General features: G+C 27.6%; 1 protein-coding gene across 4 annotated transcripts in view; it reads right to left on the bottom strand.

The window, feature by feature from the left end:
• Positions 1–14,512, bottom strand: part of LOC107443753 (complement decay-accelerating factor) — a 36,573-nt gene extending 22,061 nt beyond the window's left edge. For 2 of the 4 annotated variants that reach the window (XM_087155326.1, XM_087155324.1), the window contains exons 1-5: positions 14,193–14,512; positions 11,995–12,092; positions 9,005–9,199; positions 3,560–3,757; positions 1,013–1,207 (exon numbers count right to left, since the gene is read on the bottom strand). In XM_087155326.1, coding sequence (XP_087011452.1) covers positions 1,013–1,207; positions 3,560–3,757; positions 9,005–9,199; positions 11,995–12,076 — 670 coding nt within the window. In that variant the 5' untranslated portion in view covers positions 12,077–12,092; positions 14,193–14,512. The remainder of the gene's footprint in view (positions 1–1,012; positions 1,208–3,559; positions 3,758–9,004; positions 9,200–11,994; positions 12,093–14,192) is intronic. The other 2 variants (XM_016057714.4, XM_016057715.4) reach the window with 1 other exon arrangement.
• Positions 14,513–15,471: the final 959 nt, after the last annotated feature.

Raw genomic sequence — 15,471 nt, 5'->3', positions numbered from 1 at the left:
TCAGCATCTTTTTTTTGTCTTCAGATAGAAAAATGATGTTCGTAGTATCCACCAAAAAAAGAAAATTCTTGCAAGGTCAAATAAAATAAGTAACTTTAAAATGTAGCCAATGGATATGCCATAATCATTATTGTGGTTACTATAATAACTATTTCATGAGTCACCAAATATGGTAACTATATTTGGTACCTTGCCCACTTCCAGGCATCACCTGGGCAAACTTAACGCATTCACCTTTATTATACTGAAAATGGTAAACTATACTCAATGAGAAAAAGGAAATAGCCAAAGTATTGCGGGAAGTCATCATTAGCACATTATGAATTTGGTAAAAGAGAAAAAGTGCACAAGAAAATCTTTGTATAGTTATAAAGCTTTAGAAATTGATAGAGCATATTTATTAATGCAGTTTAATTAACAAAAATAACTTTTCAGAAGAATCCCCTTTCTCTTAAAATTTTTTTTCAGGTTATGTGTTCCAAAAGGATCTTCATCTTTTATGAAGGCTAATTGCTCAGCACCTCAGTTAAATTTTGTTATACAGTACATAACCCGTTATCCGGAAATCAGAAAACCGGAAAACCAAAAAACTGGAACGAAATTCGATACATTTTCCAGCAATTTAAAAAAAAAAAAAATTTTTTCCTCATAAGATTTTTCTTTCTTTTTTGAAAGATGTTTGTTTACCTTACCATCATTTCAGAAATAATCATTAGTGTATTTACCTCATCGTTTTTCCTTATTTTTAAGATTATTTCCAAATTTTTTTTTTTTTTTTAAGTTGGGTTTAACACTAAAAAAATTTTTTTTTGTAGCGATTCAGAAAACCGGAAAAATCAGTTATCCGAAATAGCGATAGTCGCGATCGTTCCGGGTAATTGGTTCTCTACTGTACTTATTTATATTAAGTTCTGTGTAAAGTTAATAGCTACTTAGATGAAACTAATGAAATGCACTTCAGAGCATTATTAACAATATCAAACATCTCAATAAAAAAATAATTTGTGCTTACCCTCACAAGTGACAGGTTTATTTGGAATCCACTGTCCTTTTGGTCCACAAAGCTTTGTCATTGTTTTTTCATTAGTTCCTAACATTCGATATCCTTCATTGCAAATATATGTTATATTATTAGGAAATGTAAATAAGTGTCCAAGTCTATTAGAATTTTCGATATAACCAGGATCATTACAGCTAATAAGAGAAACTGAAAGAAAATAATGTAATTTTTTAAACACAAATTACTACAAGTAAAATAACATAATATATACAAGTAAAATAACATAATACACACTTACAGAATACAGAACATAACAGCCGAAGTACATGCAGAATATATAGAAGAAATATTCAATAGTCTTTATGGAAAAGATAAATTTCCAACTAAAACTAACAGCAAAAAACCATCACCTCAGTATTTGAGTTAACAATATATGATATAAAATTAGCAATATAAACAATTTAGCTAAATTTAGAAAAACAAAAAATATATCAAAATCTATGACAATTCATTAACCTATTAGTACTGGTAAAATTTTCGAGAATGTTTCTTCTCTAAACATGTTTTTCTATATAATAATATTAGATAAACCTGTTTTCTTTGCAAAAAAGTATGGGACAAGTTGGCAAACACTTTTCAACATGTGAGACTCTCTGAAGTTTAAACAATAATGAAAAAATGTAGTGTAATCAAAATTGAAGTAGATAACAGTGTAAACTTGAATTATATAACATACCTAAAATACAGTAGAGAACCGATTATCCGGAACGATCGGGACTATCGCTATTCCGGATAACTGATTTTTCCGGTTTTCTGAATCGCTACAAAAAGCCGTTTTTTCAGTGTTAAACCTAACTAAAAAAAAAAATATTTGGAAATAATCTTTAAAATAAGAAAAAACGATGAGGTAATACACTAATGATTATTTCTGAAATGATGGTAAGGTACATCTTTCAAAAAGGAAAGAAAAATCGTAAAATCTTATGAGGAAAAAAAAAAATTTTTTTTAAAAATTGCGGAAAAATTTATCGAATTTCGTTCCGGTTTTTTGGTTTTCCGGTTTTCTGATTTCCGGATAACGGGTTCTGTACTGTAATATAAGTTTTCAGATATTTCATTAAAAGAAAAAAAAAATTATATACATTTTTTAATATTGCAAAGAAAAATACAAGTTAAAAGTAATATTTCTTCCTCAAAATAAAAAAAAATTAAGATCTTTTATGACTTAAAATTATTTGTTTTCAAGTTTAATAGAAAACATAATAAGGAGCAATAAAAAATAAAAAAATTATCTAGATTTCAATTACTACCTACTCCTCAGCTAGACAGTCCATGAAGGACTTCCAACTCTTTTACCAATAGTTCCATTTTTTCCTATCATTGATCTTTGTCTTTCAATTTTTGATTTTCATCTTTTTTAAATCTCCTTCTACCTTATCTAGCCATCTTTTTCTGAGATGTGTGACTTTTCTTTATCTGTTATAAATTTTTCTTGTTGCACCCAGGGCCCGACTTAGCCCAGGACAAAAACTTCTCTGGCCCCCCCCCCTGCTTCACTACTCCAGCAATGAGGAACTGAACGTTATGGAAGTATTTAAATTTTTCACCTCATTACAGATATATGAGAAAATTGACTCGAACCTAAAATAACTATTAAGTACCCCCCTCCCTTCAATGGTCAGACGAAATATCGTTCTGCCCATTTTATTGGTTTTCTAACAATTCTATGTCCATCATTAAGAGGATATAGCACATCTGAAGTGCCAAAGTTTGTTATTTTCTTTAAATTAATTGGATTAAAGAAGTACAGAACAGTCAAGAATGGGTTAATTGATTGTTAACTTTGTCATCAAGCTGCAAAAAATTCATATCCTTGCTGACATTAGGGCAGAATTCAGCAAAAGTTTTGCAATTACGATGGCTCAATTAAGCCAATCAGAAGCCCGTGCTTTTGTAAACATATTGCATTTTGTGATATGTAAAAATACAGGCTTTTGTTTGGCTATATTTGTCCATCGTAAGTGTGAAAATTTAGCTAAATTCCGCCCTAGAAATATAGATTTTTCGTGCTGATACGATAGATTAATGAAGAAGCTATCATAAAATGGATTTTACACTGCACTGATATTTTGTTTTAAAAAAGTTCATTAAACATAAAATAAACTTTCTATTTGATTTGGACCCCCCCCCACCTCTGATGTGAGACCCAGGGCAACTGCCCCGTATGCCCTTGCCTTAATCAGGCTCCGGTTGCACTTTTTATCACTTATTCGCTCCAGATGTTCGAGCAATCTTATTCTTTTTATTTTCGTTCATTCTTTTAATTTTTTTTATAGAGCTTACTTAACTCTAAATTACTAATAATTTTCCACAAGTCTTGATTGGTCATATTTAGTTTTTTCCTTGTTAACTAAACGTCCCGTAGTTAAATATCTCTTGATTCCTATTACAACTATACAAATAGCAATTTTTGTAAAATAATCAAAATTTCCTTTCAGATTCTCATCTTATTTTTTTTATAAGAACTATTCAGATGTATTTAGAAAAATTTAAACTTACCCTTGCATAAATTTTGAGTTACAGTCCAATTAGCAACTCCATTTTCTTCAACACAAGTGATCATCGAATTGCTTCTGACAGGTTCAAATCCAATATCACATTCATATTGTATAGATTCACCAAGTGTAAAAGTTGAATCGGTAAAATCTTCTAACAATAATCGACCATGATTTATTGAAGGCAAATCTATGCAAATAGCTACAAAAAGGATAAGAACTATATAATATAAATATGCACTTAAAGGAATCAAGTTAATTATTTTGAAATACTTTTATATATTTTTTTCAAGTTATAAATGGATAAAAATTTCATATAAGTCAATAGGATCAATAGTATAGCCATTTTTAAATCTTGAAAATGCTTGAATGTACTTAACTCATTATTACATGCAATTTAATTTTACAGAATATTAAATAGGAGATTTTAAAAAAAAAAAAAAAAAAGTCTTTTTAAATGATTCAAATACCATAGAGTAAAATTTGAATTATAATTAAAGCTTCTTTCATAGTAGCATTTAAAAAAAAAATACAAAGTAAATAAATTAAACTAGTTTTGCTTTTTGCGAAATCAAATATTTAACAACAACAGGGTGGCCACTCAAATCAGGTTTCAAATTTCCCTGATTTTCCAGGTAAAAATCCTAAAATTTAAAGGTCAATGTGCTTTTTTTCCCTTATAAAATTTAGGATGGGTACAAAAAAAGTGTCAATATTATAAAGTATTTTATTTAAATATTATTTATTTAATATTATTTTATCATCTTTGACTCATGGGATAGAGTGCAAGCCACGTCACCTTATGGGAATGAGGTGATCTGGAAAGGTTCTCTATTCTTTAAGAAAATATGGGAGTTTAACAGGGCTATAATGAATCAAATTTTGATGCAAGCGAAGTATTGCTAAGTTGATGGTATTTCAATCATTTGGCAATAAATTTTTGTCTAAAAGTGGGTATAACAGCTGGTAAAATAATTTCAATTAAGAAAATTAGTAAATAATTTAAATTAGTATAATTAAGAAAAAGCAAAGAAAAAATTCCAGCTTTTCTTTAAAAATCCCTGATTTTTTAAGGTTTCTATCCAAATTTCCCTGATTTTTCCAGTATAAAAAAATTCCCTGATAATTCCAGGTGGATGGCCACCCTGAATAATTTGTTGGACCCTGAATAATACCAAGCAATAACTATTATTTTCTTTTAAAAAAATAAATCAATAAACATGCAAGCGCTAAACATATAAAATGAACTTTTTTTAAATCATATTTGACAACAAAAACAGGCATGCTGGCTTCTAAACATTAGTCCTGGTTAATAGAAATTTTGCATTTCTGTACATGCCTATCCATAGCAAAAATAAGAACACATAACAAAAATAAGAATAAAATTTAGATTACTCCGGCATTTTTATACTAGTGACACCAAACATTAACTTTACGAAGCATAAACATGTAACAAAAGAGAAATTTCAGCAAACTCAAAAACACAAGTGATAAACGAAGGAATAACCAGAAATCATGATGCACAAAAGCTTGAAAACAAAACATGTAACCAAAAGTTGTATGTTTTAAAAACAAACAAACAAGAATTTATATTTTAAGAGTTATTCCTAATCAGATATTGATTTACAAAAATATGAACATAGAATTTTATTCATTATAAAGAAATTTTTTCTTACTTACGACAAAAACCAGTAACAAGTATGACAATAAGTGTATAGGAATAGTTGAATAACAATTAACTTTTTAATAGATTTGTTTCCCACGATTGATTCCATCACAGCGAATTCATCATGGTTTGTCTATCATTCTTTCGGCAATTATCCCAACTGACTTTTTCAAGGTTTTTGAAAAACCCTTACTTTTATTACTATGCACACACATATTTCTTTTAAATGAGGAAGATTTAATTCCAGATGCGAGAATGGGGAAAGCTTCAGCAAAATGTATAGGAGTTGGCAGCTATGCTTTTTGGACAAACATTAAATGTTAAACAGAATCAAAATTCTCAGCAGCTCAGCACTTCATCACATCAAATGAAACCAACAGACTGAACATTTTCTCTGAAACAAATTTCTTTCAGAGAAAGATAAAGAATGTTACGAAAACAATTAAACTAAGAGATATCTGCTGGAAATTATTGGATTTCAGCAATCCTTAATGTCTGCTTTAAGCATTTCAATACAGAAAAAAAAAGATAAATATCTAGAAAACAATAGAGTAATTTTATTGTATGGAGCCTTAGAAAAATAGATATCCAATAACTTGAAGTTTCTCAAAATAACTGTTTCGGAAAAAACTCCAAAATTATTAAGCCTGCAAAAATAAAAAAAATGAAACAATATTGGAAAGAGTAAACCCTACTATATGAAGGAGAAATCAGCAAAAGGTGGAACTGGTCAGAATATGTACGAAGAACGCCAAGAAATTGACACACATTTCTCTCCTTATGGTAAGAGAAAAATGGGAAGACCAAGAATGACTTAGAAAAGACAAATGCAAGTGGATTTAATGAGAGCAAAGCTTAAAGATTAGAGAAAACTAGATCCCAAGACACAGACTAAGGGGAACACATGGAAAGGTAAACAGGATGCCTTGGGCACCAAACAGTGTGAAGAATATAAATAAAATAAAAAATAAATATATTTTTTGTAAACATATTCAGTATTTTCACATTAACTTATATGACAATTCTGTGAATTGCTTCAAAATGTCATGTTATCGTCTATTGAACTCTCAATCAGAATCATTTCTTACTAAAAGCCAATACGAAGATTTAACATTGTTTAATCTAAACTTAATATGCTTAATTAAAGTATTTCATTCATATCAAATACTATTAAGAATTTTTTAAATAACTTGGGCAAGAGTTTACCATTTTAAAAAGTCTGTAATTATTAAACTGTTAATCAGATTTAAATAAACTGAACAAAGAGATCAATCTAAAACTTTGAAATAACTAATCTCCAACATTAATTAATTTCATATTTTAAATATAGTAAAAAAGTGTGATTCCCAAATCACTAACTTTAATAAAATATTCCTATATAAAACAATTTAAATAATCAAAATTATTTTTCTTCTTTCTTTTAATAACATTATTTAAGAATCCTAAAAATAAAAATTCTGAAACAACAAATTGAGCAGAATAGATAAGATACTTCAATAACTTTTTTTACAATTTATGAATGGTTCACCAGTTCAACATATCAAATCTTTGCAATTTTAGAATTGTTGATTAGTCATAGAAATCATGCATAAAAAGCAGAATTTTGCAGAAAAGTGGCATCTTTGGTAAAACAAACATGATTTGATTTTACTGTTTACGTACAAATTTTCTTAAGCAAGGAATCTAAACATGATAATTGATAAAAAAATTTTTATGAATCTTCATCAAATCAGCAGTACAACCAGATTTAAGGTTTAGCAAGGTGTATTCATAAAAAGAAACTTCATTAAATATGTAGTATTCTAAACAAAAAAGCTTTGATTATAAATTAATGATTTTTTTTAAATATAAATATCTTTTCCATTTTATATTATTATTTTAATATTGATATAAAACTAAATATGCTTTGAGCACATTTAAGCGGTAGATTAAGATTTGTATTGCTTTTATTTAGGGTGCAAATTAAAATTTTAACAGTTTATTTTTTAGTTAGCTACATTGATTGTAGGAATAAACTTTATCACTACTTTATTTATCAGACCATTTTTCATAGCTTTGAATGTGAACTGTTTCGAATTTTCTTTTCACTGATTACAACAAAAATCTCAAAATGGCTATTGATAAAACAAAAAAATCTATATAATTTAAGTAACACATTAAAAGAAACTATATAAAATGGAGAAAAAATTAAATAAAAAATTTCAATAAAGGAAACGAAGGAAATAAAAGGTTAATATAATAAATAAAGGTTAATAAATAGTAATGTTGAAGTTTTGGATTATATTAATAATAATAATATTTCTAGCCTTAATACTTTTGATTTCGAAAATTTGTATACAAGTATACCACATGGGAAAATTATTGAGATTCGTGACGGCATTTATGATAGGTATTTATTTAATGAGAAAATTGATAAGTCTAATTGGTTGGATTTATGTAAGTTTAATCTTTTTGAGAATGTTCTTATTAATGGTTTAGATTTTTATAAACAAATTATTGGAATACCACAAGGTAATTCCTTTTCTGGTGCTTTTACCAATATATTTTTGCATTTTTTTGAAGCTAAATTTCTTGAGCATAATGAATTTAAAGCTTTTAGATTTATTGATGATTTGATTTTGTTTAATTGTGATAATTATAATTTTATTTATAGTATTTATCCTGGAGATTTGGTTTTGAAGAAAAATAATGAAAATTGTTTAAATGTTGAATATTTAGATTTTAAAATTAATATTGTTAACAGTTTCATTAAAATTGGTGTTTGTGATAAGAGGAAAGCTTTTAAATTTAAAGTTATTTTTTTCTGCAACTTTTGTGCAATAAAATTTTTAAAAATTTAGTTTTTTCACTATTGGTTAGGATCAAAAATATTTGCAATAATGTTGAAAGTTTTCGGGAAGCAGTGAATAATTTTTCGAATAATTTGAGTAATAATGATTTTCCTTTTAATTTTTGTAATGAATATTTTTTAATTAAGAAAATGATTGAAGAATTCTAGGCTTTTAACAGGGTGCAATTCAAGTCTTAACTGAGCAGCCCCAGTGGGGCATTCTATTAATTTGTTGCATATCTTTTTCTTGACTTCTTTTATTTCTATCTGCGCAGTGTAATAGAGGGCGTTGTTTTCCTTAGTTTTTAGTGTTTCCTTTTCATTCGGCTTGCTTGTGAAATCGATGTTTGACCTGGTTAAGTGAGTTTTTATTTTCTGATGATTTTGCTTGAGTTTTTTTTTTCTAAATTGGTTATTTGTATTTCGTGTTTTTTCCTGGACTTCAATACAAAACTATCGGGGTACTGAGGGAGTTAATGTAGGCATTTGCTTCTCCCTTAATAGAAATGGTTTTGTTTTATGGCTACTGGGGCCGGTACCCCTTGAAGACGTCGGCTTCGGTGGTCATATTTTTATTTTTATAAAGAAAGAAATAAGCAAAAGAAAGAGAGAATCCCTTTATTGCTACTTTTTTTGAAATTTCTGCTGCTTTTTAGCGCGTTTTTTTTTCAAAGAAGTTTTATCTATTTAGATTTTTAAAAATTTCTTTTGTTTTCTTGTAGTATAATAAAAAATTTCAATATGTTATTATTATTAAGAATTATGAAATATATGTATAAACTTGCAAACAGAATTTTTTTTATAATTGTCTATTGTCGATGTTATTGATTCTTTAATTGCCTGAATTTCAATTTATACCAACCAGAAATTATAGCATTACTCAAAACAAAATATAAATATTACCACAATGAACAAGAAAACAATACAAACATAAACATATCCATTCACCGTACATTTACAAATGACATCAGCAGGAAGCCAATAAGATGTATCATTATCACTTAAGCAAACTGCATGAGAACTCCCATTGGAACTTAAACTAAATCCTCTGTGGCAGATATAACTAACATTAGTTCCCACAGGAAAAGAAAAATTATCTTCGAAAACAGCTTCACCATTTGTAACATCTGGAGGTTTGCCACAATAAGCTAACATTAAAACAAAAACACAACTAATAGAATCATATAAATTCTTGCAGTAATTTAAAATAAAGATAAAAATAAAACATAAACTTAACAAAACATATATTTTAATTAAAACAGATTTTAAATTTAAAGTCACTGAAGTATTCAAAATAAGAATTACAAAGTATTTTGTATTAAGGACAGTACAACAAAAATTAGAAGTTAAAAAATTAAAATATTTTAAAAATAATAAAAAAATTAACTGGTGTCTTAAAAAACTTTAAATATATATATATATATATATATATATATATATATATATATATATATATATATACACTTATGACTCACTTTTGAACAGCAGCAAAAAAGTAATAAGAAATGTTACAGAAATGTTTTCCAAACTTGTTTCATGCCAAAATTGACATACTGTAGAGCATTCGTAATTTGTAAATACAAGATTTGAAAGAACTTTAATAGGTCACAAATGTTGATAGTTTTGGCCATGCATTAAAACAAAGTAATAGTAATTTAAATAAAATATCTAAAATTCTATTAAAAACCTTGATTTATAAGAAATAGTCAATTTTGAAGAAACTTTTCCATACAATCTATTAAGATTATTAATTTTATTTAAAACAGTGCAGAAATCTTTAAAACAACCAGTACTTTCAAAAAACTCAAAACTAGAGAATTTTCAGACCTTCTAATTTAATTATGATTCTGGTATTGATATCAGTGACAAATCAATATACTAGTTAATGACACCTAAAAATTTGAAATTATGCAAATTAAAAAATGTTAACCATGGCATTCAATAAAGAATAATTAATATTATAAGGGAAGAATCCATAAAATGCTTATAAAAAATTGGAAATCAAAGAATTCATTGTTTAACTCCTAAATTAAGAGCTCCAATTACATCAAGGCTTAAGAGAAGTTATAAATGGAGTTATAAATGTCCTGCATCAGATTTACAAATTCCTTATAAGTCTGTCAAAAAATCACCAGAAATAACTTTATTGAAAAACTTCAGTTTCATACTTAATGTTTTATTTTTAAAACTGATACCGCTCCATAAAAAAAAAATTCAGTTTTTACAAGGCATGAAAATAAGTTTTTATGTCAGAAAAGTAATCCTAACTGAATGTAAATTTTTCACAATTTAATTCTTAGACACAGAAGACCAATAAAACTGGATATAAAATATAGACACAATGGGATAGGTTTTAAAACCTTATTTTCCCAGACTGCTCGTGCGAACAACAATGAATGTATAGAGGCTCGACTTAAATAAAAAAAAAAGTGATCTTTTAATCCTTATAATTTTTATTGAATTTCATCATTTACCCAACAGAAAATAATAACAATGTGACTTTTACTTTGTCTACAGACAGGAGTCTGCCTATGTTTTCCTGAGAGGTACCTATTTTGAGAAAATTTAGACATAATTTGTGAAAATTATTAAAAAATCAACACAGAAATATGGTAAAAACATGGATTTATCGTTTCTTATGAGACGCAAAAATAAAATTTTTAAGAAAAAGTATTTTGTGAAATTTCCTTAAGTTGAATTTGTGAAGGTATCGCTAAACGGTAGTAAATTTGGCTTTGGCAGACCCCTGACAGAGGACAAATTTATTTGGAACAACACAAAACCTTATTGAAAAAATTGCATGTGCAAGTCAAGTCTAAGAGCTGTGCACTTTAGCATTTGATTTTTTAAAATGTTCAATAATTCACCAGCAATTTTAATCTGGCTCTAGAAATTAATAAATCAGAATTTCCTAAAATTAACAAACATGTCAACCTATCAAGGCATTGAGCATAATTAGTATTCTTAAAACTGCAGAAAAATTTCAGAATTATTTGCAAATATTTTGAATTAAAGAATCAGATCATATTATACATACAGTTTTTTTTAAACTCATATTATTTTTTTTTTTAATGTCTCATTTCTACACATAAATCTCTATTACATTTAAATTTTATAAAATAAAAATGAGTCTTTTTTTTTTAATTTCAATTAAAAATACTTTAGAAAGAATGAGATACACGAAGCATATATTAATAAATACTGGTAAAGTAAGAAAAGAAAAAAAGACCTTACCCAGAAGTGTACAGCTTTTTCATTTTACACAGAATTATTAAACTACTTCTGTACAAAAATGCCCAACACTATTATAAGATTTTACATGATAGGAATAGTTTTTTGTTATCTTTTAAAAAATTAGACCTTTTGGCAAATTTTCTGACTAAGCTTTTTAATTTTATATTTTTGCTATGAAAAAAATCTTTACCAATTTATTTTATCTGTACAACTTCAGCACACAGTTACACATCAACAGGGACCAAGATCAAAAAATTTTTTGATACTCCAGCTCCCCTAACATTTTGGCATTTTTGATTATGCATAATTTTGAATTTTAATTTATAATTTTTATTATAAAAAGAAACATTAATTCTTATTTAAAAAAAAAAAAAACAGTATATTTTAATCACGAAAAGAAAATTTATCTAATATTATGATTAGTATGTCATATTTATTAGATACCGCATAACTCAATTCAAAACAAAATTGTATTAAAAACACTGCATATCTTAGATATATAAAATGCTAAGGTAATGGAAATGTTCTTGCTTTAGAAGTATCTGATTCTGATAACTTATCACTGAATTTGAAAAATCCAAATGATCAAATCAAACTAATTTTGTTGTTCTTAATAAAAATAGAAAATTAACAAAAATAAGTTACAAAAATGAAATTTCTACTAATATAGGAAAAACCAATGAAATAATTTTAACTCATATATACTTACACGCTCCTTCACAGCTGTAAAACTGAAAGATCACAAAAAACAGGCATGAAAATGCAAATGGAAATTTTCTTTGGTGAATCATGCTAAAAAATTTTCTCCTAGAAAAAATTAAGAATAAAAAAATGTTAGCTGGCAAAATATATAAAACTTTTTTTCAAGTACATAATGAAAACATATGACTGCATTTATTATTAATAATCGATTTAAAAAAAATCATTGATGAAGTAAATACACAGTATTATTAATTAAGTATACTATTATCAATAAAATATTATAGGCAAATGTATGCCTTCAACACCTTCTTTTGTACAAAACATTTATATATTGAATTGTTGCTGACAAATAAAAATATGAAGGTTCTAATAATCTATCAATGTTTATTTGCATCAAATTATTGTTTCTCCCAGTGGACAAACTGTTCCTCAATAGGGTTTAAAATTTAATTCATCAAATTAAACCCTCCTTCAGAGACAGATTCTGATAAGGTATTTTCATTTCATATTCTAGACATGCATGGGTAAAAAATGCCAACAATAATTCTCTCCTCTAATGATTTTTATTTCCTCTTTCTAAGTATTTGAAAATCCAATTCACACTGACATTTAGGCAAAAAAAAAAAAAAAAATATTAGCAGTTTTAAATCAATAAAACTAATTTTTGTACATAAGTTCAATGAATAATATTAGAGTTTTAAAGCAGCTTGGTGTAATTTTTTTTGGGGGAAAAAAGTCACATTTTAGAACAGAAATTTAGTTTGAGCAATTTCCACAACTGTTCCAACATCACATATTCGTCAATTAGTCTGAACAAGTTAAAAATGCTGTCCAATGGCAGCAGCACAGAGCATTCTGCAGCATTATTGACATTCAGAAATAGAAGAAAGAAAGAAAAGATGAAAGAAAAAAAAAAGTAAAATGTACAGTAAAAAAGTAAATAGTAGCATCTATGGAAGATTTGATCAATAAAGCCCAGTCAAGACCGAATGCTTTCTTAAATCGCAGATACAAATATTAGCATAGACTTAAATATATGGAAGCATTAAAATATTATCACTTAATCCAAGTGAGGTTTTAGTTGTCATAGATTTTTCAGTAAACAGTATTTGTGAATATGCATCAGAGGTAAAGAGGGCTAAAGCTACTACCAAAATTGCACTCATAACATAATTGCCCAAGTTCTCAATAGTAACCTTCAACATGCATATTTTTCTTCCCATTATGAAGGCTTCACACATAGATGGGAAAAGCAGCTTTTCATCTTCATTTATTAAACTAGCGAGTAATAGCTACAGAATTTCTTATAATTACACATTAATATTTAATAAGCAATACTCATGTAGTTTTCTTACAATTAAATAAAAAGATTTTCTCTTGCTTAAAATGAGCAAGTATCTAGTATAACATGACTGAAAAGATTAGTTTAAAAAAAAAAAAAGATTAAACATGAGATATTTTTTTTAAACGATTAATCAAGCTTTTTCATACTATAGCCAATGTTTCTGATTTTAAATATAAGCTGTTTTGTTTATATATTAAACAAAACTTTTAACAAATATTGCACAGTCAATTTTACAAACTTGGATTTTGAATAACTGCTCATAATATAAAAAAATATCATTGTCAAAACTCTTTTTGGAAAAATAAAAAGTCAGTAATTGCTGTAAGTTTTTTTTTCTATAAAAAAAGAAAGCTAAAATTGTATAATTTTAATCTATCATCATTACCAGAATTGAAACAAGCGAAATTCCTTAGAAAAATTAATAGAAAAAAAGGAATCTACATTTGGTAAGAAAGAAGAAAAAATTATATTTTCTTACTTAAATTTAAGATTTTTTTTATTTTAATGTAAAATATGCTCAACGCATTCATATATTTTTGTTAGTTTGAATTAGATTCAGTTTAAAATTTTAACTTCATATTTTCTTCAAATTCCCCAACAACTAAACAAAACTCAAAATTTTTTTATCAATTAAATACTTCACTACGCATTGCGAAGAAAAAAAAAAAACTCACTAAGAACAATTTGTCATAAACTCAAATCGTCAATATATCACTTTTGAATTCAATTGATGACACACAAGATTAAAACAAATGATATCGATAAAACACAGCTTCTTTATTTTAAGATAAAGTTATAAATACATAGGAGTTCATTAAAATTATAACTAATTTAACATTTGATCCAAAAGAAGCACTTACTTGAAATATGCGTTTGGTTATTTGCTTTATGAGCTAAATATATCACCTAATTGCAGACAAAGCAAACATAGTAAATTGTCAACAATATAAAGCATGGGAAGCTATCGATTTGAAGTAAATGCAAAATAAACATAAACTGATAGAAAACAATTTTAAGTTACGTCTTATAGCATCAAAATCATTACATTATTTAGAACTACTTAAAATTTAATAAAGAACTAAAGATTTATGTACAAATATAACGTTTCATTGCGGTTACAGCTTCGAACTTATTTAGGTATGAAGGGAAAATCTCGTTAGAAACGGTTCCGCCTGCCTACGTTTACAGCATTGTGGCTCCAAAAAGCAATAATCTATGGTTTTGATTTAAATAAAAATTTCAACAACAGAGAGCGCTGAACTTTTTTCTTAACAAAATCTCCAGTTATTAGCAATCGAAATGGTCTGTAGGTGGCGTAGAGCAGAACTCTCTACATATGGCAATCCTTCACACGCTTTCACTATTAGTGTGCGGAGAATCATAAAAGGAGGAAGTACGTTAGTTTCTGTCTTGATTTTCAAATAGATTAAAACGATTTAAGTTAGGAAACTATATGGAACTGAAAACTACATTAAACATAGTTCTAAAAGAAAAGGTTATAAAAATTTAAAAAAAAAAGTATTTTTAGCAATTAAATACGTAAAATATTGTAGGAAATAGATTGTAATAAAGGAAAAATATCGTAGTACATTTCTATACAACTGAAAAGAGGAGGAGAGGGAAGAGCCAAAGGCATCGAACCGATCTTCTTTTCAGATGGCGTATTCGAGAGTTGCGATCGCCTGTTAAAAGCACACCAGACTCCCTCATTTAGCAATTTTCTTCTAAGCGGTTGTGAATCTTGTCTTCACAGAGTGAAAAAGTAGATGAGGGAAAAGTTCTTCCTTAGAAAGGAAGAATAAGAAACGAAAAGAAAAGAAACATAAAGCGAAATTTTGAGTTGAAAGTTGCAAAGTTTTCTTTTCGTGGTTCCAGGATTTCAAGGTCCCGCAGTGGACTGATCGTTAAGACACGGTTCTCAGCAGATCACCGAAGTCAAGCATCACTGGCTACGGTCAGTGTGCGGGTGAGTGACCACTTAGATCAGTCTGCTTAGGGACCGAGGGTGTGCGGTATTGGTCCTCGTTAAACTGTGCAACCGTAAAGTGCTCGACTTCGCGCGCAGGTCGTCGGGCTACCGAAGCAGGGGTGCCATCCCCTCCGCAGAGGATCAGAATTGTGATGGCATGTCTTCGGATC

Source organism: Parasteatoda tepidariorum, chromosome 11, assembly GCF_982258835.1.
Source record: "Parasteatoda tepidariorum strain Cologne lab strain chromosome 11, Ptep-v5.0, whole genome shotgun sequence".
Lineage (NCBI taxonomy): Eukaryota > Metazoa > Arthropoda > Arachnida > Araneae > Theridiidae > Parasteatoda > Parasteatoda tepidariorum.
Note: the sequence above shows the minus strand (reverse complement) of the source record. Positions and strands in the feature narration are given on the sequence as shown.